This window comes from Podarcis cretensis (assembly GCF_951804945.1).
Source record: "Podarcis cretensis genome assembly, chromosome: 6".
Taxonomy (NCBI): Eukaryota; Metazoa; Chordata; class Lepidosauria; order Squamata; family Lacertidae; genus Podarcis; species Podarcis cretensis.
In genome coordinates, this window is record NC_137175.1 from 17320976 (window position 1) to 17344941 (window position 23966).

General features: G+C 42.7%; 1 protein-coding gene across 2 annotated transcripts in view; it reads right to left on the bottom strand.

Annotated features, from left to right (window-relative positions):
* Positions 1–3230: 3230 nt before the first annotated feature.
* DOK5 (docking protein 5) overlaps positions 3231–23966 on the bottom strand; it is a 67455-nt gene continuing 46719 nt past the window's right edge. The window contains exons 3-8 of one of the 2 annotated variants that reach the window (XM_079979887.1): positions 16924–17038; positions 16681–16800; positions 14183–14333; positions 12565–12700; positions 5918–6038; positions 3231–3797 (exon numbers count right to left, since the gene is read on the bottom strand). In XM_079979887.1, the coding sequence (XP_079836013.1) occupies positions 3739–3797; positions 5918–6038; positions 12565–12700; positions 14183–14333; positions 16681–16800; positions 16924–17038 (702 nt within the window). In that variant the 3' untranslated portion in view covers positions 3231–3738. Of the gene's footprint in view, positions 3798–5917; positions 6039–12564; positions 12701–14182; positions 14373–16680; positions 16801–16923; positions 17039–23966 lie in introns of both variants that reach the window. The other variant, XM_079979886.1, reaches the window with a different exon arrangement.

Below are 23966 nucleotides of genomic sequence, written 5' to 3' on the forward strand. Positions count from 1 at the left end.
CACAAAATCAGAACAACTATAAAAACACTAATTAAAACAATACAGTATAATACAGCAAGGGAGATTAGATGACTTTCAAAGGATTAGTTAGAATCCTTAGCTGTGCTTTCAGGTTTTCAGGAATCTCTTCTGCATAGCTGGGTACCATTTCATTCATTTCCATGCTCACTACAGAAAAATGCATTGGTGCTCTCTTTGGTCTCCCATTTCATTTATGATTGCTTTGTGATGCTCTGAACTGTTTAACTTTGCACAACTCAACAGCTGTGGACAACCTCTTCTCCTGTTGCATGCAACCTCTCCACATCCTCCTCTGCAAATGCTGTTAAGTGACATTTATCTTTCCATCACTTTCTTTGTTGCACGAGCTTCCTGGCTGTTGAGTTACTGTTGCTTACCAGGTGAGACAAGAAAGCTAGCATGGTGCAAACACACTGGCAGAAGCACTGGATTGGCTCTGCCAGGGCATTTGTACTGTGCTGACCTCCCTGCCACCTCGCCTTCCTAGTAAGCAATGGCAATCTACCTGCTGGGGAGTACCACCCTACCCAGCAAGTCACTTCTGGCACATTTCCTTGTGGTGGCACCCCTTGGGTCTGACAATATGCCACTTTGAGTGATCGCCTGCCTTTGCTGGAATGCCAGGTGTTGCAGTGAGAAGTGAGTGGCAAGTAGCCTCCATTCTCATATGGAAAACCAGGTACAGACTTTGGCATCCTTCCTGATCAGAATGCTTTGCCCTCGAGTCATATGTAGGCAAATAGCGTGGCGATACAATGCGTAGCAGTGAGGCCATGCAAATGACTCTGAACACTTCTAAAAATTACATGCTAAAATATTGCATCCAGGAACCTACCTGTGTACCTGACTCAGCTGTCAGGGGAAACTGCTATGCATGGTACAACCAGACTCATCAACTGTGGGAAACTGTGTACATGCAACTACTCACACAGAGTCAATTAAGGTTTGGCGGACAGCCAGAAGGCAATCTGAAGGAGTAAGTCTGCCTGGTGATAACAGAGGCATGGAGACAGCTCCCTGATTGGTCAAGCTCTCTCAAAGGAGTGATAATTAATGGCCTACTAACTGGAATGTGTTAGTTCAGTAGTTCAGAGGTTCAGAGTTGTGTGTGTCAGTGTAGGAGTCGTGTATGAGTGAGCTAGCTAAAGATCCGTGTTCTGTTCCTGTAAATAGTCCACTGTATATAATAAACACCTAACTACAAGTTCCTGGTTCCTGCTTCGTCTATCCTGTCTGCAGCCAAGTTGCCAATTGCTTCCGTGGATTCTGCGTGTACTCTGCTAGGTCTGGCTAAGGTCCTGCAACTAGTCAGAAAGTTACAAAACACCAAATAGTCCCTGCCATGACTGAAAGGGGTCCAAGTTATAAATATACATTGTTAACTGAGAGGATACCTTGGAAACATGACGACAAGCACTGAATTGCCATTGCTGAATTCTAGAATTTTAGTTTGTTGCATTGCTTCCACTCTTCATTTCTCCTACTCCCTGTGCAGTTTCTCCCAAAAGCTGCACTGTTTTCTATCCCATACATCCTTCCATAATTCATTTGAATTTTGAGAGGCTCACCAATATATTTCTGTCAATCTCCATTTCTCTGACCAGGCAGTTCTCTGCACCACTCAGCCAGTCTCAGTCCAAAAGGACTGCTATGGTCAAGAGGTTCCACCCATCTGCCTACAGGCCAAAAAAGCCAATATGATAGTAAATATGTGTGCTAAAGGAGTTACTGGTTCTTAGTCTCAGTTGTGCAGTTCCCTCCTCCCTCCTGTTGTCATGATGGCAATCCAGTGACATTAGCAGCTCGACTTTTCTGATAGATCCAGGAGCCTATACATCTGTTCTGAGCATGCTCAGAACTGTTTCCTGGAAGGCCAAACCTATACAGTAGCAAAGCTAAGGCCCAGACTCCCTGACCAGCTTTGTTATTTGATACTTTATTACTTCTTTCAATATTTGTGTGATTCAACTCCACTGGACACACTCCTGTTTGTAAAATAAATGGGTTGGGTTTTATTTTGTTTCTTCTATTTATACCGTATTTTAAACGAATGGGGATGACTTAGATTATTACAGTGGTACCTCAGGTTAAGTACTTAATGTGTTCCGGAGGTCCGTTCTTAACCTGAAACTGTTCTTAACCTGAAGCACCACTTTAGCTAATGGGGCCTCCCGCTGCCGCTGTGCCACCGGAGCACGATTTCTGTTCTCATCCTGAAGCAAAGTTCTTAACCCGAGGTATTATTTCTGAGTTAGCGAAGTCTGTAACCTGAAGTGTCTGTAACCCGAGGTACCACTGTATTTGTAAAGGAGTTTCCCGCATATCCTGTAGCAGTTCACCCTCATTTAAAGCTGGGCCAAGGATCCTAGGTATGCTAACATAGAAATACTGCCCTACATAGGTTAGAACCCTACATGAGTCAAGCCATGACTATCGGGACAAGCTCAATGGTGGAACAGCTGCTTTGAATGTAGAAGGTCCCTGGTTCAATCCCTGGCATCTCCAGGCAAAAATGTGACTGTCCTTGACTGGAATTCTGGAGCACCTCTGCCACTCACTGTAGACAATACTGAGCTATATGTACAAATGGTCTGATTCTGAATAAGGCACTTTTCCATGTTTTGTAAATTCATGTTCTGTTGCATTCAATAGTTGTCTCAGTCTGGGCTAACAGGATATTCTGCATCCATATTTCTCTTCACTAGTCCCCCCCCCCCTTAATAACTTCCACTTCACTTTCACCACCTACATATTGAGGCTTGAGCATCCTATTTCACTTCATGTTTTGGTTCTCGCTTTATTGTTTAGCTGCATGTGTACAAGCTACTATTATATAAGTTCAGCTTTATTAAAAATGCCTATTGCAATATTGTTTATTTTTCTCAGCTCCATAACTTGAACGTTTACAAGAAATGAAATCCCTCGATTTGAGTTCGGCAAAGGATGTATGTATGTGCTTACCCCGAGATGCCATTGGGATACAGTCCACTTCCCAATAAGACATTGAGAACGTCAATTCAGACTCTTATTACTTGTTGGCGGCACCTTAGATATGGTGCTTCTGTTGATGTTCTGAACCTGTGTCTCTCAGAAAACTTGCATGCAATATTTCAAGCGATGTGGCAAAGAGCATTTTACCTCTAAACTTCTAAATGGCATTTTAAAACACAGGAGTATGAAATGAAACATAAAAAGACAAGAGAAATGTCTGCTGATAACTTAGATTAGTCTTAATCAGACTTTAATAGACAGGGACAACAGATTCCAGTTCCAAAAAAACTGGTCACCATTCTGAAAATTGCTATGCTCAGTGATGAATCAGGACACTGAAGTTAAAGAAAAATATACAAATATTTCATGTAGTTTATACATGTAAACTACATTATCTAAGATACCATCAAAATGAATCTTGACCAACTGATAGCATAGGACAAATCATCAACAGATATCAATTATATTCCAAAGATAATAATAATCACACACCAAAGGAGAGCTTCTTTTCTTCTGGATGTAACTATGAAATATAGCAACTTTCCAATATTATCTCTAAGATGTATATCTTTTGGTTGAAGGTTAAAAAATAACATTGCAGTCTTAATCCAGTCTTCGTTTCTTCTGTCAGCATCATTATTGTTGGCCAATTGTCAATGAAAGCCTCTTTGCTGGAGCAGTCTATCTCAAGGAGCACACATTTCAAATGTCCTCGGCTTTCTTTTATCAATGCTCTGACCGATAGGTGGGGAAAGTCTCTGTCCGATGGATCTTCAGTGGACTATCTTCTCCAAATCAGATCAGGGGGTGGAGGGGAAAAATCATATCAGTCCAACTATCATACATGTAATGTCTAACACATGGGTGGGGAATATGTGGCGTTCCAGTTGTTGTTGGACTCCAACTCCCATCAGCCCCAGATAGCAATGCCAGTGATCAGGGATGATGGGAGCTAGAAGCCCCTAGATAGCAGGACAGTTTATTATATGTATATAATAAAACACCTTTAAAAGCAGTAAAAATAACCAACAGAAGGTAGACCCCAGCCTAACTTTTTCCTCAGTCAATTAGGACTCAGGAAGAGGCCTGTCCTTTTTGCACAATGGATTTTTGATGCTTTTCAGCATCAGTGTTGACCAGGCCAGCTTCTCCTTCCTGCACCTGCTGCCATCTTGCATAATTCCATTTCACACCTTCCACTTCAAATTAGGCTTAGCTTTGCCCATTTTTTAACTCTAGAAATCTACCTAGCCCTGTTCATGCTTAGCTGAATGTGGTTCAAATAACTTCTGGTCTGAATACTCTCAAACTAGGTTTGGGGTCCCTATTAAATTAAGTCCAATTTCCATTTATCTTTTAAATTTCTCCCACATTTTCGTATGTTCTTTTGCTGTTCCAAACATATTGCCAAGAACGGCCCCCACAGCTGATCCTCACACAGATCAAAACTTTATTATTTTGCCCACTGCACATTCCAGATAAAAGACTCTTCTTCAAACATAAAAGGAGGAGGAGAAATCCCTATGGTTTAATTATCACATATTGGGAATATTTTGATTCATTTTATGTGCTTAAACACTGGGATCAACCTTCAGGTATACACGGCTGAGCAAAGATGGGCATTTTCAAGACTCCTTCCTCCCTAGATTCTCAGGATTTGGATTTAGAAACATGAAGCAGTCACAGGAACTTCAGCTGAAGATATGAGCACCCATCTTTCCAGATCCAGGCAATGAAAGGCTATATTGAATATTAGTGAATGTACTTATCCTGGCCACTAGATGTCCCTCAGAGATCATAAGAAAACATATTTAACATGCTGTCCAATGATTAAAGGTAAAGGTACCCCTGCCCGTACGGGCCAGTCTTGACAGACTCTGGGGTTGTGCGCCCATCTCACTTAAGAGGCCAGGGGCCAGCGCTGTCCGGAGACACTTCCGGGTCACGTGGCCAGCGTGACATCGCTGCTCTGGCGAGCCAGAGCCGCACACGGAAACACCGTTTACCTTCCCGCTGATAAGCGGTCCCTATTTATCTACTTGCACCCGGAGGTGCTTTCGAACTGCTAGGTTGGCAGGCGCTGGGACCGAGCAGCGGGAGCGCACCCCGCCGCAGGGATTCGAACCGCCGACCTTTCGATCGGCAAGTCCTAGGCGCTGAGGCTTTAACCCACAGCGCCACCTGCGTCCAATGATTAGATGCATATATATGCCCCCTCCACACACACGCATCTGCCATGTTTAGCAGGGGAGGATAGTTAAAAACTTTATTATAAAATTTCCTGTGATCATATGTGAGGAGATATGAGGTATAGTTCACAGCACTTTTGCAAAATGTCCAGAATAACTATAGAAGAGGAGGGAAGTGGCTGTTCTTCTAACAACAATCCTGGCAAATATTTGGCCAATAGCCCAGAAAATATTGATGTGAAGGCTAGACAGTATGAGGCAAATATCACCCAAGGACTGATGGCATCCATCTGCCTTTTCAGTAGGGAAATGTCTTCTGATAAACTGATCACTGTTGGCTCACATATGGCCATGACACTACACTAGCAAACCTTGGGCTCATCTGCTCCCTCTTTTTCTTCATTTCTTCCTTTTGCCCTTTCCACTTGTCTCCTAAACCTCCTGGTTGACAGCAAACCAGAGTTTGTTATTACAACCAAATTGGCAAACTGTAGTTTGTGCTTGTCCTTCAACCCCAAGCTGGAAACCACGGTTTGGAGGTAGTGAGCACAAACCATAGTTTGACATGGGAAGACAGGAAGAGAATCAGAGCATGTGAGGGAAGGAGGAAGCATGCAAGCCCATTCCTGGCATACCAAACCATCGTTTGGCGATACACGTGATATAGTACTTATTAATGAAAGAAGGCCTCAACTATTATTCCATCAGCTTCCTACCTTGTAAGCCAAAGAGCTGCCCAGTGCTGTGTTGCCGTGTGATGTGCTGCCAATAGGCACTGCGGGGCAAGGGGACCATGGTGCTGAGGGAAACAGCCCGGTCACTCATTTTCATCTGTAGCTGAAAGAAAAGGCAATGGACCTTGAGATAAACACATGGCGATATAATTCAATCATGAAAATGTTGCGTTAAAACCTAGTTCAAGCTTGTAGAAACTTTAGCTTGGAGATGTGATACTGCAAAATGAGCATTTTGCAAAATATGACTTGCCACTAATTTGTGACACTTCCGTTATTCCCAAGTAAAGGCACTGCCCAAATACGGATTTCAAGACTCATTTTTTTTATCTCTCTTATGCACAAACATGGCTACCGTTACTCTTTATATGACTTAGTCACATAAAAAGCTTGGATAGCTCAGCTGATAGACCATGAGTCTCCTAATCTAAGGGTCATGGGTTCATGCTTCATGTTGGGCAAAAGATTCCAGCATTTCAGGGGGTAGGACTAAATGAGTCCCTGGTGTCTTCCAACTCTACAATTCCTCTTCTATGATAGAGACAGAGAAAGTAACAAATATGTCTGAATACAGTCATACCTTGGAGGTCGAGCAGAATCCATTCCGGAAATCCGTTCAACTTCCAAAACATCTGGAAACCAAAGCTGATTGGCTGCAGGAAGTTTGGCCTCCAAAAATAGTTCACAAACCAGAACACTCACTTCTGGGTTTGCAACATTCGGAAGCCAAAAGGTTCAAGAACTAAGCTGTTCAAAAACCAATGTATGACTGTATTGTGATTTTGATGATTAAGACTGTAACCCCTATTTTTGCCAGTTACAGATAGGTAGCCGTGTTGGTCTGCCATAGTCAAAACAAAATAAAAAAATTCCTTCCAGTAGCACCTTAAAGACCAACTAAGTTAGTTCTTGGTATGAGCTTTCGTGTGCATGCACACTTCTTCAGATACACTGAAACAGAAGTCACCAGACCCTTCTATATAGTGAGAAGGTGGGGAGGGGTATTACTCAGAAGGGTGGTGGGATTGAGTGATTGGCAGATAGCTGTGATGAGCCTGTTGACGACTCTTAACGACTGCAATAGGTCTTACAGGAAAAAGCAAGGGGTGAGAAGGTGAAAAATGGCTTTGTCATGTATAATGAGATAAGAATCCAATGTCTTTGTTCAGACCAGGTCTGAACCTATTGCAGTCGTTAAGAGTCGTCAACAGGCTCATCACAGCTATCTGCCAATCACCCAATCCCACCACCCTTCTGAGTAATACCCCTCCCCACCTTCTCACTATATAGAAGGGTCTGGTGACTTCTGTTTCAGTGTATCTGAAGAAGTGTGCATGCACACGAAACCCTATTTTTGCCTTGCAGAAGGGGGAAATGGGCCTTGGATGAATATGATCACAAGGGAAATAGCAGGCTAGATTTCTTTCATTCAGAAAGGAGACCAACAGAAGCTGGTGTTGCATGGTGAGAAATACTAGGCAGAATAGAGAGAAACAACAGAAGGAGCTGAAGATCAACACACAGTGAAGGAAGAATCTGACACAAAAAAGGCAGTCTGTAACCCCCTAAAAAAATAAAAGCATTGCATTTATTAGAGTTGTGCCCCTGAGGAGCATAAAATGCAATGTGTTGTCCAATAAATGCAGGCATTTATATATGGGGGAGGTTGCTGGTATCTCCTTTTTTTGCCTTCTTGACCTTTCTTAAGGGTCAAGTCTAGACTAAAATTTCAGAATAGTTTAGAAACCCTGTTAACAAATGTTAGCAAAGCTAACATTTTTAGAGCTTTGGGGCAGGAAAGAGAGAGAGGCTGAAGTTTGTTTAGTTATGTGTATCCCATTTCTCTTCCATAATGGAACCCAAATGTTCCAAGATGGCCTCCCATCCAATGAATGAAAAATATATTGAAGTTACCTAGGGGTTCTGTATTGACACCTGTCAGAGCTGCCTCTAGGTCCCAGCTCACAGAGGACCAATGCTAGGCTGTCGTTATGTACAAAAGTCTTTATTGAGGATTAGTTTCCATTTCAAAGCCGTAGCGCGCAGCTCTACGTCTTAAAGCCTAGACCGGCGAAGTACCGTCTGAGTCTCCTCCCCTATGACACCAGTTTAAGATCCTAGCCCTGCTCCACCTTTTACGCTGCTCTCTCCTCCTCTGGGTCCTCCTGCCCGCTGGGGCATTGCCCTTTCTGGACTCTTCCGACGCTGAGTCGCTTAGCTCCTCCCCCTCCCTCCGGCGGGCTTTAGGACCCGGTTCCCAATCCTCACTCTCTGCTGTCCCGCGCTCCTGTACATTTGAACTTGCCTCTCGCGCCAACCCAGTGACCTTCCTCCTGACCGTTACACTACTTCTATCACTGCTTCCCTCTTCCGGGATACTGGCCGGATCTGACCTCCCCTCCGTTGTCTGACTCTCCGATGGAGGTGTGGTCAGCCCTGCCTTATCTTCTCTCCCTGGTGGGGAATGCACTGGCCCCGATCCTTGGGACTCTTCCCCCCCACTCTGCTCTGGTGGGGAAGCTGGTCCTGATTTCCAACTACTGCTCTGGGAGTCCCTGCTCCCCCCTTGCTCCTGGGGCGTTCCCCTTGGGAACCCCCTACCCCTGGCCACTGGCGCCCCCTTCTGTGAATCTTCCGATTCGCTGGAAAGGCTCATGGAATCCCTCGGTCCACTGTCCTCTTCTCCTACGCTCCCCTCGGATTCCTCCCCCTTGCTCTCCATCTCCTCTCCTCCCTGTGCCTCTGCTCCTATTTAACGTATGGCATATCACAAGGAGTAGGGCGATGGGCTTCAGCCAAAGGGAAACAAAAGAAGGCAGCCAATGGCAATTATAAAATACCTGCCCTAAGTGCTTAATGCAGGCTTCCTCAATCTCACCCCTCCAGATGTTTTGGGCCTACAACTCCCATGATCCCTAGCTAGCAGGACCAGTCATCAGGGATGATGGGAATTGTACAATGGTACCTCGGGTTAAGTACTTAATTTGTTCTGAAACTGTTCTTAACCTGAAGCACCACTTTAGCTAATGGGGCCTCCTGCTGCTGCTGCGCCGCAGGAGCATGATTTCTGTTCTCATCCTGAAGCAAAGTTCTTAACCCGAGGTACTATTTCTGAGTTAGCGGAGTCTGTAACCTGAAGTGTATGTAACCTGAAGGATATGTAACCCAAAGTACCACTGTAGTCTCAAAACATCTGGAGGGCCGAGGTTGAGGAAGCCTGGCTTAATGTGTTCCATACCATGCATTTAATGTGCATTCAATGTGCATTTAAACCACATATCTGCCACCCAAAGAATCTGGGGATCTGTAGTTTCCCCATCACAACCCTGCAATTCTCAGCACCCTTAACAAACTACAGTTCCCAGGATTCTTTGGGGGAGGGGCAACTGGTTTAAATGTGCACTGAATGTGCTTTAAATGTATAGTGTAGATCTGCCTTTAGATAAAAGGGTATCTGGAGAAAAGCATCTTCTTTACAAGTACAGTGGTACCTCGGGTTACATACGCTTCAGGTTACATATGCTTCAGGTTACAGACTCCGCTAACCCAGAAATAGTGCTTCAGGTTAAGAACTTTGCTTCAGGATGAGAACAGAAATTGTACTCTGGAGGCGTGGCAGCAGCAGGAGGCCCCATTAAGCTAAAGTGGTGCTTCAGGTTAAGAACATTTTCAGGTTAAGAACAGACCTCCAGAACGAATTAAGTACTTAACCCGAGGTACCACTGTACAGTTCATGTTCCCATCAAAAGGATGGGATCCAAGCGACACTTTGTCGTTTTTAGAAATTTAGTACCACTGGGAGGGGAACGGAAGCTATAACAAAGGACAGTTTTGAATCTTTACATTTCCCTTTTGTGATTTAACTCTTGGTCAGTTATGATATTCGGCTATATTGATTTAAGTCTCATATTTAACTTCTAATTTCTTCAAAGTTCAGACAAAGACTAAAAGTGCGGGGGGGATGAATTAATATGAAATCAACTAGTTATCTTTAAACACCCACACTAATCTAACGAACACTGAACATACAATAGATGCTTCCGCCCACAGCATGTTAAATAAATATGGTCCCTCAAGTAATGCTTCAACAGAACTTGTAATGTTATCCTACATTCCAGTGTCATGGAAACAACTCGGAATCTATTTTTGGAATTGCAGAACTCTGTCAAACATTGCACCAAAGAAAACCACACACACAGACAACCCACCCCATTTCTCAAAGCAGAACCCTCATGATTTTGATTTCACTGTTAACTCCTATTCAGTGAAAATGGGAGTGATCATTTTTTAATCACAGAGAACATAAAACTTGCCAGAAGAGAACAGCTAGAGAAAAACAATTAGAAGGTGGGGGGGAGCTCAAAAGAAAAGATTTTCATATATTCAACGTAATTTGTATACTGCTTTTTTTATATAAACCTCCAAGCGGTTTATATAAAATATGCATTAAAATAATCAGTGAAGTCAGAAATTAAAAATACGTGAGTCTGAACCATTTCAAAATATAAATAGAATTGGCAGTTGCAAATATACATTATATATTAAAAAATACATATTAAAATGGGACGCAGGTGGCGCTGTGGGTTAAAGCCTCAGCGCCTAGGGCTTGCCGATCGAAAGGTCGGCAGTTCGAATCCCCGCGGCGGGGTGCGCTCCCGCTGCTCGGTCCCAGCGCCTGCCAACCTAGCAGTTCGAAAGCACCTCCGGGTGCAAGTAGATAAATAGGGACCGCTTACCAGCGGGAAGGTAAACGGTGTTTCCGTGTGCGGCTCTGGCTCGCCAGAGCAGCGATGTCACGCTGGCCACGTGACCCGGAAGTGTCTCCGGACAGCGCTGGCCCCTGGCCTCTTAAGTGAGATGGGCACACAACCCCAGAGTCTGTCAAGACTGGCCCGTACAGGCAGGGGTACCTTTACCTTTACCTACATATTAAAATGCATGCTGACTTGATGTATCTGGGTAGGTTTGCCGAAGCAAAAATGCTTTTAGCAGGAATGTCACGGGGCAGAGAGTTCCTAGGTGAGACTCTCCTTCCTTGGAGCTTTTCAAGCATGGATTGGAAGGCCATCTCTCACAGATGCTTGAGCCGAGATTCCTGCGTTCCCGGGGGTTGGACTAGATAGATCGTGGGGTCCCTTCCAACTCCATAATTCTATAAAGGTGCTCCCAGATGTTTTATTTATACAAATATTTATATACCACTATGCCATTTTTTAAAGAAAGAAAAATCAAAGTGGTTTACAGCAATAAAACATAAAACCATGCAATAAAAAAATATATGAAAAATGTTAAAAGCGGACATCAGTTAACCATTATGGAAGGGCATATTCTTAACTGCCTGCACAGACCTGGTAGAAAAGAAAGGTTTTCAGCAGGTGTTTAAAAGTTAGCACAGATGGCACCTGCTGAATCTCTATGAACAGATTATTCCACAGGACTAGACTGATGACACTAAAATCTCAGTGTCTTGTTTTCAAATGCTTTGCAGGGGGTCGGACTAGATGACCCTGGGGTGTCCCTTTCAACATGAGTCTTGCTGACATGGGAAGGACCAAAGATGCTCCTGCAGGTGATCTCAATGATCAAGCTGGGTTCAGACTATCCCTTGAAAATAAGTTGTTTAGGGCTTTGCAAATTGAAATTGGGTAGCAGCTTTCTCTAGAAATATAATTTTAATATTAACATTTGTGAGTGACAGGCACCATCTTAGAAAAGGCTTTCCTTTTCCTCTGTCATGCATGAGGGAATGCTTGATCTATTGTGACATTTGCCTGATGCTTGCGTGCATCAACTTTCTTCGGAGGCATAGGCTTGTTCCTATGCAAATTATGCCAGTTTAAGCAATATTGCTGAAATAAAACTCATATGATTCATCATAAGATTTATTTAAGATGGTCAGAGCCCTGAAGCTGATAGGTAATAGAAATAAGAACATAAACGCTACTGGGTCATACCAAAGTACTATTTAGTCTAGCATCTGATACTAAATATGGATGTTGTTGTTACTTATACCCCATCCATCCGACTGGGTTGCCCCAGCCACTCTAGGCAGCTAAAGTATTGAAAGGGGTCAGAGATTCATATAGATCACATGGAACATGGGCTACACATGTGAAGATACAGAAGATGTCATTCTCATATACCCTTTTTAATTTGCATTTCAAGAATGCATCAGGGGCTTAGAAGTAGAGTTATAGCAAGAAGTATGAGGAGCAGGTATTTTACATTTCATGCAAAGGCTGGAGCCCACCACCCTACCCCATTTTGATATGCCATACATTACTCGTGCCAGTCTACAAGACTTAGATCAGTTGTAGCAACTTAGACAACATGCTCACTTCTTAGAAACAAAATCCATAAACCAATCTGCAAATCTGGTGCAGAGCCATTTCTTATCAGGCTAGTTAATTGAAAAGCAGCCATAGTTACAGACTTGTCTGATAACCCCATGCATAAAGAAATGAAGAAATTGAATGAGTTAACAAGGAGGAGAGGAAGACAACCCCACACTCAAATCTGTTTGCAATCTGAAAATCGCAATCTGAACTCATGGTTAGGAAGGTGGCCTATGGATTTTATGTCATTACCGCTGACTGCTAGAGGATGACAGGCAGGGCCAGTAAGCATACCATTGAGTTTTTCACACTCTGTAATAAGTGGTCGTGTTGTTCTGCTATGGTCAGAGCTGCCGAGTGAACCTTCTGATAGATTGCCTCCCCATCTCTCGTCTGAAAGATGAATAGCCCTTCCCCTGTGTCACACATCCTGCCAGAAAGAGAACAGAGTAGGGTCACATGTGAGCGGACTGACTTATTAGCATGCATCTGTAGTAGTGCCTGCACAGGAATGTAACAGCATGAGGAGATAACAGCAGCTGATTGACATGGAGGGCCAGGCATTACTGTTTGGCAGAAGGAGGAGGTTGCCTTAGGTGGCAGAAGCAGGGCATGGCAGCAAGCCAACAGAACTATGGGTGCCACGTGGCCTGCCCTGAATCCTGAAGAGCCTTGCTGGGTGGGGTGGAGCTGCTACATTAGTTTGCTGGCTGGTGGATCGCTGCTACTTACTGGGAAGCAGAGTGTTAGAGGCAAGATGGTGGTGCAAACATACTGGCAGGGGTGCCAGACTGACTGTGCCAGTGCGTTTGCCTCACGCCAACCTCCCCACCACCTTCCTCCCTCCCTCCCAGTAAGAAACAACAACCGAGAAGCTAGTTCAACCCCACGCCATAAGACACTTCTTCCTGCACTCCTAGGTTAGCCTGCTACCCTCAAGCGTGGTGCAGGATACTGCTCTGTCATGAGGGCTGAAAGAAGAGTCAAGTGTCAGCCCATTTGGTTTCTGAACATCCAATGGAAGTGGGGCATCTTGTCCTTTGCCTCAGGCAACAAAATGTCTTGGGGTAGCCCTGTTAATATGTGTTAAGTCAGGAAGCAAATATATGCATCGTAAGTATGTGTGCATATTCATAAGCATGCAACTAATATGGAAGTTTAGATACCCAACTTCACAACAGCTTCAGTGGCTTGGCAGACAGAATTTATTTTCTTTCTTTCTTTCTTAGATTTATATAAGAATAAAAGCCTTACGAAAACATTCAGTGGAAAGGAGGACACAAAAGCAGAATAGCTCCCCTTCTTTCACTTTTAATTTTTATTTGGAAGATGATCATCACACATTCTGAAATTTCATCTATACTTGGGGCAGAAGTTATCAAATGCAATTGGTTCCACATTGAGCCAAAGTATCAGTCTTCTCGTTGTGAATAAAATGACAATCTACTCATTCAAGTTAAAATATATACGAAGGATCTAAGGCATGCGAGTTGCATACAAGGGAATGATGTTGCTGCTCAGTTTTCTGTGTGGCGGTTTTCTGTTGTTACCCCCATGCCCCAATTAAACCATTGTTTAGTATGCTGCTGGCATTCAACTCTAGTCAATATATGTATCTATGGTGGTGGCTCCAGTTTTGCCCAAGGCCTGAACCCCAAGTCAAATTTGGTGTTATTCAGGGGCATACAGGTCTTGGTTGAGTGAGTTTCAAACAGCCTCAGATTGCTAAAAGTCAAGTTGAGCTCTGGGGCCATTTAAATAGGGATTGGGTAGTTCCCATAATTCTTTGGGGGGAGTCATGGCTGTTTAAAGTGCCACCATAGTGCTTTAAATAAATGTATGGTGTGGAGGTTCCCAGAATTCCCGAGTCTGAAGAACTTGTGGAACAAGTTGTTGCAAAGCATTCACTCACCTCCCAGCTTCGAATGTAAACCATGTTGAGTCCCGCCCATATCGTCGGAGGGCACTTAAAGGCCAAGAGACGAGCTTTACTCTGGGATTCTGGATGTCCCAAAGACAGATATTTTCAAACGTTATCTGCAAGGTACATTCCCCATGCACATCTAAATTAGGGGATGGCATCAAATACACATTGAATCTCTCTGGGAGAAAAACAAAAGATTTAGACTAAAATCCTTGCAGAATCAAAAACAACATGACAGACATTGTACAATCATATCATAACATCATTTCTCAATGTCCAAAGAATTCTGCAGTTCTTCTTCTCATAACAGTCCTACAAAACAAGAGAGCAGTTGGGAAATTCCACAAATGGGAGGAAGGGGAGTTCAGAAATAAATCCACCGCCTTTGCCATCAGAATTGAAGGATGATGGTCTGAATCTGTACACATGTAAGCTCATCACACAATGTAGGACCCTAGAAAATTGGGATTCTACAGTGTTCGAGGAGGATACACTAAAAGAAGGTCATGGGAGGCAGAGCAAAGGTCCTTGTCCCTGGGAGCTTCTCCTCCTATGTGGAACTTCCCTGATTTTTATAATGCTGGAATAAGACTACATTCTGCACATCAGAAAGTTCAGTGTAGCCTTCTACCCAGGGTGGAAGACCACTCACAAAAAGTGACACCCACAGCTATCTTGGTAAAGTCTAGAATTCTACCAACTCATAATGCCAGCACTTCATTCTGCATGGTGTGTAGGAAAGATCTCATCTATAGCATTTCCCTGCCTCAATATTGAGACGATGCATAACAAGGAACAGTATTCAGTCTTTAAAAACTTCAGTTTTCAGGGACTTAGGAACTAGACAGCCACTGACTGCAGCCTTGGTTTCACATCCTTATGAAAGGACTATGGGAAGATGAATTTGCTATGGGACTAAGAGCAAACTCAACTCTTTGAGAATCAGTTGTTATCTGTCCAAAATGGTACCACCATATTACCTGGGAGATTTTTTTTTTTTTTTTTTGAGGGGGGACGGCTCCAATCTCAGCCCAGTGAGACTTGAGCTCAGTGGGCACAGAATGGGAGATAAATATTAGATAATGAGAATATGGGGGGCAGGATGCAATGGAATGGCATTTCTAGGAACAGGGAATGTATTGTTCATTGGAAGCTTCAACGCAAGCATTCCGCACTATTATCCTTAGTTTGATCTTTGCTCTGTCACTTTGACAATCTGCAGGAAAGGGAAGTGATTGACCATGCGAAAGCCTGCTACCAGTTTTAAAGAAGCTGACTGTGAAGCTGTTTGATATAGGCAGGCACGTAGCAAAATCTGTGCGGTTTTAGGTTGCTGCCAAGCTTGACGGCTGCAGAATCAGTGCAAAGGACATCACACGTAGGCATGTTGGAGGCAGATCTTGCATGTGTGCCTCTCTCTTCCCCATCCATACTTTGAACACTGATATCTTTAAACCAACCAATAAATACAAGTGTGCCAAGGGTGAAAAAAGCTCAGGTCCAGGGTTTGAATGCATCCTGAAGGCCTTTCAACATGGCCTTCAAGACTCTTCATATGCCATGGCTCTTCCTCAGACTGCTCTCCCTAGCCCAAGGTCTATTCCATGGGTAGGCAAACTAAAGCCTGGGGGCCAGATCTGGCCCAATCGCCTTCTAAATCCGGCCTGTGGACGGCCTGGGAATCAGCCTGTTTTTACATGAGTAGAATGTGTACTTTTATTTAAAATGCATCTCTGGGTTATTTATGGGGCATATGAATTTGTTATTTTTTTCAAAATATAGTCTGGCCCCCCACAAGGTCTGAGGGACAGTGGACCGGCCCCCTGCTGAAAAAGGTTGCTGACCCCTGTTCTATTTCCTTCTCCAATATCTTGAACTGGGGTGGTGCTTCTTATATGTTGCCCTGCAAGGACCCTTGAATTTTCTCTGGCTGGCACATAACCTACTATACAAAAGTAGGAGTCACAGCCTTTGCACCTCCCATTTTTCTTCCTCTGGCACCACTTCTGACTGGCATGCACCCACCTACCCCAACATTTTCCCACGCAGCCCTCAGCCTGAAAAGTTTCCCCTGCTTCTGAGGCAGGCTCTTGACCCTAGAAGGATTCGGTCAAACACAGAACAACATATGAAATGCCATATGAAATTCAAGGCAGGCTTAGGACTGTGCAGCAAAATGTTTCAGTTTCCTCTTTGTATCACATCTGAGGTTCAATTTTTTAAATTGTTTTTAAATCCCAACTGTGTTACTGAGCTGGCAGAAGCTGAAACGCTTTAACTTTGGTCATTGCAATATATCCGCATCTATAAATAGTGTAACATTGGGAGCAGCAGCAACCGTGGAGCACAAAACACGATCGCATGGAAGAATGTCACACTCTGTTGCACTGGTCCACAGTATTTATGGATTTCATGAGCACATTGCAGAGGCAGCCTAAACGTTTCTATTTGTAGTTGTGTAAAAAAAAAGAAAAGTATTTACATACCACTTTGTTCCCTCTCTACACCGGAAGCCAATAGGTCAGGTTCTCCAAGGCTAATATCATTAATCTGAGTCCCCAGGCACTCCACCTGCAAGACTTTACACCATTCATCCGCTTCAAGCTCTGCATATAAACGACCAAAAATCTGCATGTTGGTGTGGTATGTAACATTTATAACATTTACAGCTTGCTGCGACAGTTACAGCTACTACAGCTAATGACAACCGCCCATGCCACTAAACCCACCTGATTCACAAGCAAACGTCCTGGATGTGTCATCATTAAAATATATCCCTACAGCATGCTTCCTTGTGCCCTTTGGCAAGCGCAATATATTCTTCACATGATTAAGTTCCGTAACCTGGAGTAAAAAGAAGAAGAAGAAGAATGGGGGGAAGGGGATAAAATAAAACAGCAACTTACAGCTCTCATTAAGATCTTTGTACAAAGAGGTTTGTACAGAGGAGGCTTGTGTAACTTGTGACTCATTGCGCTGAACAGAACTCACCAGGCATGTATGACAGGGACTTGTAAGTTTCTGTATTTGTTTCCTGCTCAAGATGGCAAAAGCAAGATGGCTTGTTAAGGACCTGGGAGGCTACTGTATGTGGCTGGATTGACTACATTTGGCTTGCTGGGTCAGGCGTTGTTCAGGTCGGGTGAAGGCAAGGAGAAATGGGAATACAAGGTGTTAATCTGTACATTCACAATGAATAAAAAGGGATGCATCTGACAAGATGGATTCAGGGCCAGCACAATAGGCAGGGATCTGCATTACCAAGGTATGGGATTCTGAGTGCTCAAAGCTCAAGGGCAGAGTGCTACAGCAGCAGTTTTGCTGGTGGACGTGCACCAGAGACAACATCAGGTCCATCTGGCAATAGCTTGACTCAGATGCATGTCTTCCCAGATTTTCTCTACTTGGGCAGAGAACTGGATAATGACGATGATTAACCCACAGCGCCACCCACGTCCCTAATACTACCTTACCACCTGATAATTTCTCTCATTCTCTCACTCACACACATGCACACAAATTAATGTTCTCACACACACACCATGCAAAGGGGAAGGAAAGACTTTGCCCAATCCAAACAATGTGATTTTATTCTTGCCTTGTTGAAATCTAGCTTTCTTCCATATATTTTTCTCAATTAAATGAAAATATGCCATCATTTATTTGGGTACAAAGGCTTAATATTTTCAAGATAGCTTTAATCTGAATTCCGGGTGATATCCAGCATTAATCACACTCAGAGTACTTAATCATGCTTAAGTAATTAAGTTCATTAATATGATTGGGTCTCCTCTGAGTAGAAGGAAATGAAATATCGCACTCTATTTTGAAACGCTTTCTCATATCAAGCTCTTTATGAAGGTAACTGTATATGGATGAGGCATGGACTATTGGCTGCATGTGATGGCTTTATGCTGTTTAGGGGGGAAAGAAGTAATAAAAGTGAAGCATTACTCAATTTATTTACGTTATCAATTCATCCTTAAAGGTCAGACACCGAAAGAGCAACTGCTATGCAGAAATCTAAAAGGCAGAGCAATATATTTCAACGTACATCTTGCAAGCCTCAGTTCACATTTGAAGCTTCAAAGTTCATTCACCTGAAGAGTAAAATTTGTTTTCTTTTTGCTACTTGTCCTTCCCACCGTTTGCACTTCATTTTGGCATCAGTTCATAAAGCAGGCAAGGAAGATTGTTCATCTCCCATGATTGTTATCTTCATAGCACCAAAGGTCCTGATTTGATATTGCAGAGAGCAAGAAGCATTCATCTACGTGAACACAATAAATTCTGTTCTACTCAATAATAGCCAGACGATGCATACATTAGGGTGATATATAACCAAAACCGCAACTGGGAATGAGAAGCTGCCTGAGATCAGCTTTGAAGAGTTTGGGCAGAATGGATTCATTCTACTCTGCCAAAACTCCAGTGTACATTATAACATCTGGAATGGATTCTACAAACTGCTGTAGACATTTCCAGAGAGGCCTAACACTCTCCATTGACATACCCAGTAGGGATTTTCCAAATTCTCCAAATATTGTTAGATGTTGTATAGAAATTTTCCTTGATGTACACATTTTTGCAAAGCTATTTTCCGTAATGCAATGCATTTATGTATGTTATCTTCACTCACATACACATTTTTGTACATGTTACTTGGCTGGAGAGCTTAACTGCAAAAGACGGAGAGGTGCCAATTTACAAAGATGTTTCAGTTTGCATATTGTTCCAGAAAATTCAGTAAGTTCTCCCCGATCTTGAATCCTCATGCTGTTCTAGGCCTCCTGCAGACATGCTGTGCAACACTGTACTGGCATTCCTCAGATATCATAAGGGAGCTGAAAAAGATACCCTCATATCTTCTCCTTTCAAACATTTCTCCTATCACCTGGTTAGGCAAACCCTTCTGGATATAATTTTCCTTGACCACGACTTGGATCCAGAGTTCTTTCCCATGAAAGGAAGGGCTGCCAATCCAGCACAGGATCTCACTTCTGGAAGCTGTGGGAAGGCAACTTTCAGTAATTCCTACAGCACCTCCTCCACTGTTCCAAATGGACTGCAAGGGGAACATTTAAAGCTACCTTCCACCAGCAGGCACTGGGAGCATCTCATGCGTGTAACTATGCTCCCAGGATGCTGCCACTGGCAGAAGGAAACTCTGGATCTATGCCCATGTATCTATAAAGCCAGATCATCAGAGTTATATGCCAGCATCATACATCACCAAGGCAAGGGAACATAAGTCAGATGAGCTAGTGCAATAAATCACTAGGAAAAAACCAGCTAGATTATATCAGTTCCAGGCACTGTGGAATTAAACTGATCCTAAATCATTGCCTGTGATGCTTATTAGAACACATTATTGACTCCAACGAGGCCAATAAAGGTTTAGTATGTTTTAGAATTCCTGGCTCTATACATAAAAAAGAGAGTGCTGTTGTTCATTGTGACATGACAAGAAGGCTTCTTCAGTGCTAGTACTCCTTCCATGAGAAGTCTGGGCATCTTCTTCTGTATTTGTGTTCTGCTGACAACTGAGCAAAAATCCTTTTTTACATAAGCTTTTTGATTCTGTTGTTGTTTGTTGATCAGTGGTGACTTTTGCTGCTGTCTTTAGTGTGGTAATCTAGGGTTTGATTAGTTGAATTACTGTTTACTTTTGATTAAGCGTGTTCTCACTAAAGGAGAGCACGTGTTGCGGATGGGGCCAGGCAAAGCACCCTGTAGTTGCCAGGCAGGATAGATTGAAGGGGCCTGGCTTGGATTGGTGGTTGATGTCGCCAATTTGTGGGTGGGAACAGAGGTTATTTAAACAAGGTTCACAGCAAGCTGCTTTCTCTTTCGCTGTGGGCACCAGATCACCCGCCCTCCCTCCCTTGTTTGGGCTTGTGCTTTGACCTTGCTATGCCTGTCATGGGGTCGTCCGCCTTGGTGCGGGGGCCTGGTAGGAATTTTTCCATTTGGCTGATTAGTGTGTGCCATTTGGTTTTTGCCTACTGCGTAGCAAATCGTCACAACTTGTAAAGTTGGCGGTTAGGCATTGGTTTAAATTGGTTGGTGGAGGGGTATGGATTGGCTGTGCCTGCCCCTCCAATGCTGCTGCTGCACGGGAATTCCGTTAAAGTAATTCAGGGGCTTACCATCCTTTCGTCCAAACTCCTGGAATCGGGTTTGGGCCGCGTAAGCCCCTGGGAGCATGCGGGGGAAAGCTGAGGGTCTGTGCCGCAGCTCCAGTTATCCCTGATCTTGTTCCTCCACACTGGCTTTCGCTGGAATCCGGGAGTCAGTGCTGTCCCCCAAGGCGGGGGGTACAGATAGTCATAACCAATGCCTAAGCAACCACTCACAATTTGTATGTTTAATAAAGTTGTGGCCAAAATTATGCCAAAAACCATAAACAAAAATTTATGAGTGATGTGTGAGTTATTGGGGTAGGGTTGTTTTGGCGGAACTCAGCACACAAATAAACCACAATAAACAAATAAACAAACATTTCATTTTTTTTTTAATAAAGATTTTTATTAATTTCCAATTTTTTATCACAAACAAAAAACAACATAAAAACAAACAAACAAAAAACTCATATTTTCTTAACCTTATTTTCATAACCCTCTTTTCCTGGACTTCCCCATACCTTTCCCTTTTTGCATCCTTAATTTGGTACCATTATTCAGCAACCTTTCTTGCCCAATTAAATATAAATTCATCCTCTTTTTCTATTCCACCCTAAAATTTAAACCCAATTATCGCTGCAATTCTACGTCTTCTTTTCCCTCAGCATTTTAACACTCCTCAGTTTTATAATAATTCTTAAGATACATCTTAAATTTCTTCCAATCTTCTTCCACAGTCTCTTTCTCTTGGTCGCGGATTCTGCCGGTCATTTCTGCCAGTCCCATAAAGTCAATCACTTTCGCCTGCCATTCCTCCAGCGTGGGTAACTCTTGTGTCTTCCAATACTTTGCTAGAAGAATCCTTGCTGCCGTAGTAGCGTACAGAAAGAAATTCTTATCCTTCTTCGGCACCAGCTGGCCGACCATACCCAAGAGAAATGCCTCTGGTTTCTTGTTAAAGGTGCACTTAAGCACTTTCTTAATTTCATTATAAATCATTTCCCAGAAGGCTTTAATCTTTGGGCAGGTCCACCAAAGATGGAAGAAGGTACCTTCAGTCTCTTTGCATTTCCAACATTTGTTATTGGGCAGATGATAAATCTTCGCAAGCTTGACTGGGGTCATGTACCACCTGTAAATCATTTTCATAATGTTTTCTCGTAAGGCATTACATGCCGTAAATTTAATGCCTGTGGTCCATAACTGCTCCCAGTCAGCAAACATAATGTCATGACCTATGTCCTGTGCCCATTTAACCATAGCTGACTTCACTGTCTCATCTATTGTATTCCACTTCAACAGCAAGTTATACATTCTTGATAAATTCTTAGTATTGGGTTCTAACAGTTCTGTTTCTAGTTTCGATTTCTCCACCTGGAAACCAATTTTCCTGTCTTGTTTATAGGCCTCCATTATTTGAAAATAATGGAGCCAATCCCGTACCTTGGACTTTATTTTCTCATAGCTTTGTAGTTTAAGTTCACCAGCTTCTTGTTCTAAAATTTCAGAATATTTCGGCCAATTAGTTCTCATATTGAGTTTCTTTACCTCCTTGGCCTCCATTGGTGAAAGCCACCTGGGAGTTTTATTTTCCAATAAATCTTTGTACCGTATCCAAACATTATATAGTGCTTTCCTGACAATGTGATTTTTAAAACCCTTATACACTTTAACCTTGTCATACCAGATATATGCATGCCAACCAAAATTATTATCAAATCCATCCAAATCTAGAATGTCTGGATTTTCAAGAAGTAGCCAATCTTTTAACCAGCAGAAAGCTGCCGATTCATAGTAAAGTCTTAAGTCCGGCAGGGCAAACCCCCCTCTTTCTTTAGAATCGGTAAGTATCTTAAACTTAATTCTGGGCTTTTTGCCCTGCCAGACAAATTTAGATATGTCTTTCTGCCACTTCTTGAAACAGTCCAGTTTATCAACAATTTGTAATGTATGAAACAAAAATAACATTCTAGGCAATACATTCATTTTGATCACTGCAATTCGACCTAACAAGGAAAGCTTCAGGTTTGACCATATTTCTAAATCTTTCTTTATCTCAGTCCAGCACTTGTCATAGTTGTCCTTAAATAAGTTTACATTCTTAGATGTCATGTTAATCCCCAGGTATTTTACACTCTTTGCCACCACTAACCCAGTTTCCTCTTGGAATCTATCCCTTTCAACATTTGTTAAATTTTTTTCCAGTACCTTGGTTTTTTGTTTATTCAACTTAAATCCTGCGACCTGGCCAAATACTTGAATTAATTCCAAAGCTCTTTTGGTACTAGTGTCTGGCTCTTGCAAAGTCAGTACTAGGTCATCTGCAAAAGCCTTTAATTTGTAATGTCTGGCTCCGACCTGAATCCCTTTTACCAGCTGGTCCCCCCTAATCATATTTAACAGGACCTCCAGGACCGATATAAAAAGTAATGGGGATATTGGGCACCCCTGACGTGTCCCTTTTTCTATAGGTAATTCATCCATAACCACATTATTTACAATTAGCTTCGCCTTTTGCTCAGAATAAATTGCACTTATACCATTTTCAAACCTTTGGCCTACCCCCATCCCGTGGAGATTCTTTTTCATAAATTTCCAAGATATATTGTCAAAGGCTTTCTCCGCGTCCACAAAAATTAAAACTGCCTTCGTATTAATGTTCACTGTCAACATTTCTATAATGTCAATTATATTCCTTACATTAGTAGACATATGCCTGCCCGGGAGAAAGCCTGCCTGATCTTTCTGGATCTCCTCCACCAACACCTTCTTTAATCTTTTTGCCAAAATGTCTGCAAAAATTTTGTAATCCACATTAAGTAGTGATATAGGGCGGTAGTTCTTGATCTGTTTTTTATCAACCTCAGTCTTTGGTATAAGTGTGATGAAGGCTTCTTTCCACGTCTCAGGTGCCCTTTTCCCCTCTAATATCTCGTTACAAACCTCCTTAAGTGGCTGGATTATCCAATCTTTCAAGGCTTTGTAATATCTGGAGGTTAGTCCATCTGGCCCTGGAGATTTCCCCAGTTGCATGTTTTGAATGGCACCCTCAATTTCTTGTTCAGTTATTTTCTCATTTAAAAGCGCCATACTTTGTTGCGAAATTTTTTGTAATCCATATTTCTTAAGAAATTCTTCAATGTCTCTTTCGTTTTCCGGCCCTTGTGCATACAATCTTCTGAAATAACTCTGAAAACAGTTGCTGATCTCATTTGGTTTCGAAATGTTCTTTCCATCTACCTCCAAACTTGTGACTGTATTCAATTTCAGTCTCTTCTTCAATTGCCATGACAGGAGTTTCCCACATTTATCTGCCGATTCAAATGTCTTTTGTCTCATTCGTTTAATTTTCCATTCAATCTCCTGGTTCATCAATTCCATATATTGCTTCTGGTACAGTTTGATTTGTCTCAAGATCTCATGTGACTTTGGGTTGGATCTCAATTTCTTTTCACTGTCTTTTATCTTTTCCAAAATTTTATCTTTCTTCTCCTGTTGTTTCCTCCTTTTCAAAGAGTTCTGCTGTATCAAGAAACCCCTCATCACGGCCTTGCTTGCGTCCCAGATCACTCGTTTCTCCACTTCTGTCCTTAGATTTATCTCAAAATAGTCCTTCAAAGTCTTTTGGGCCTTTTGATACACCTCTGGAT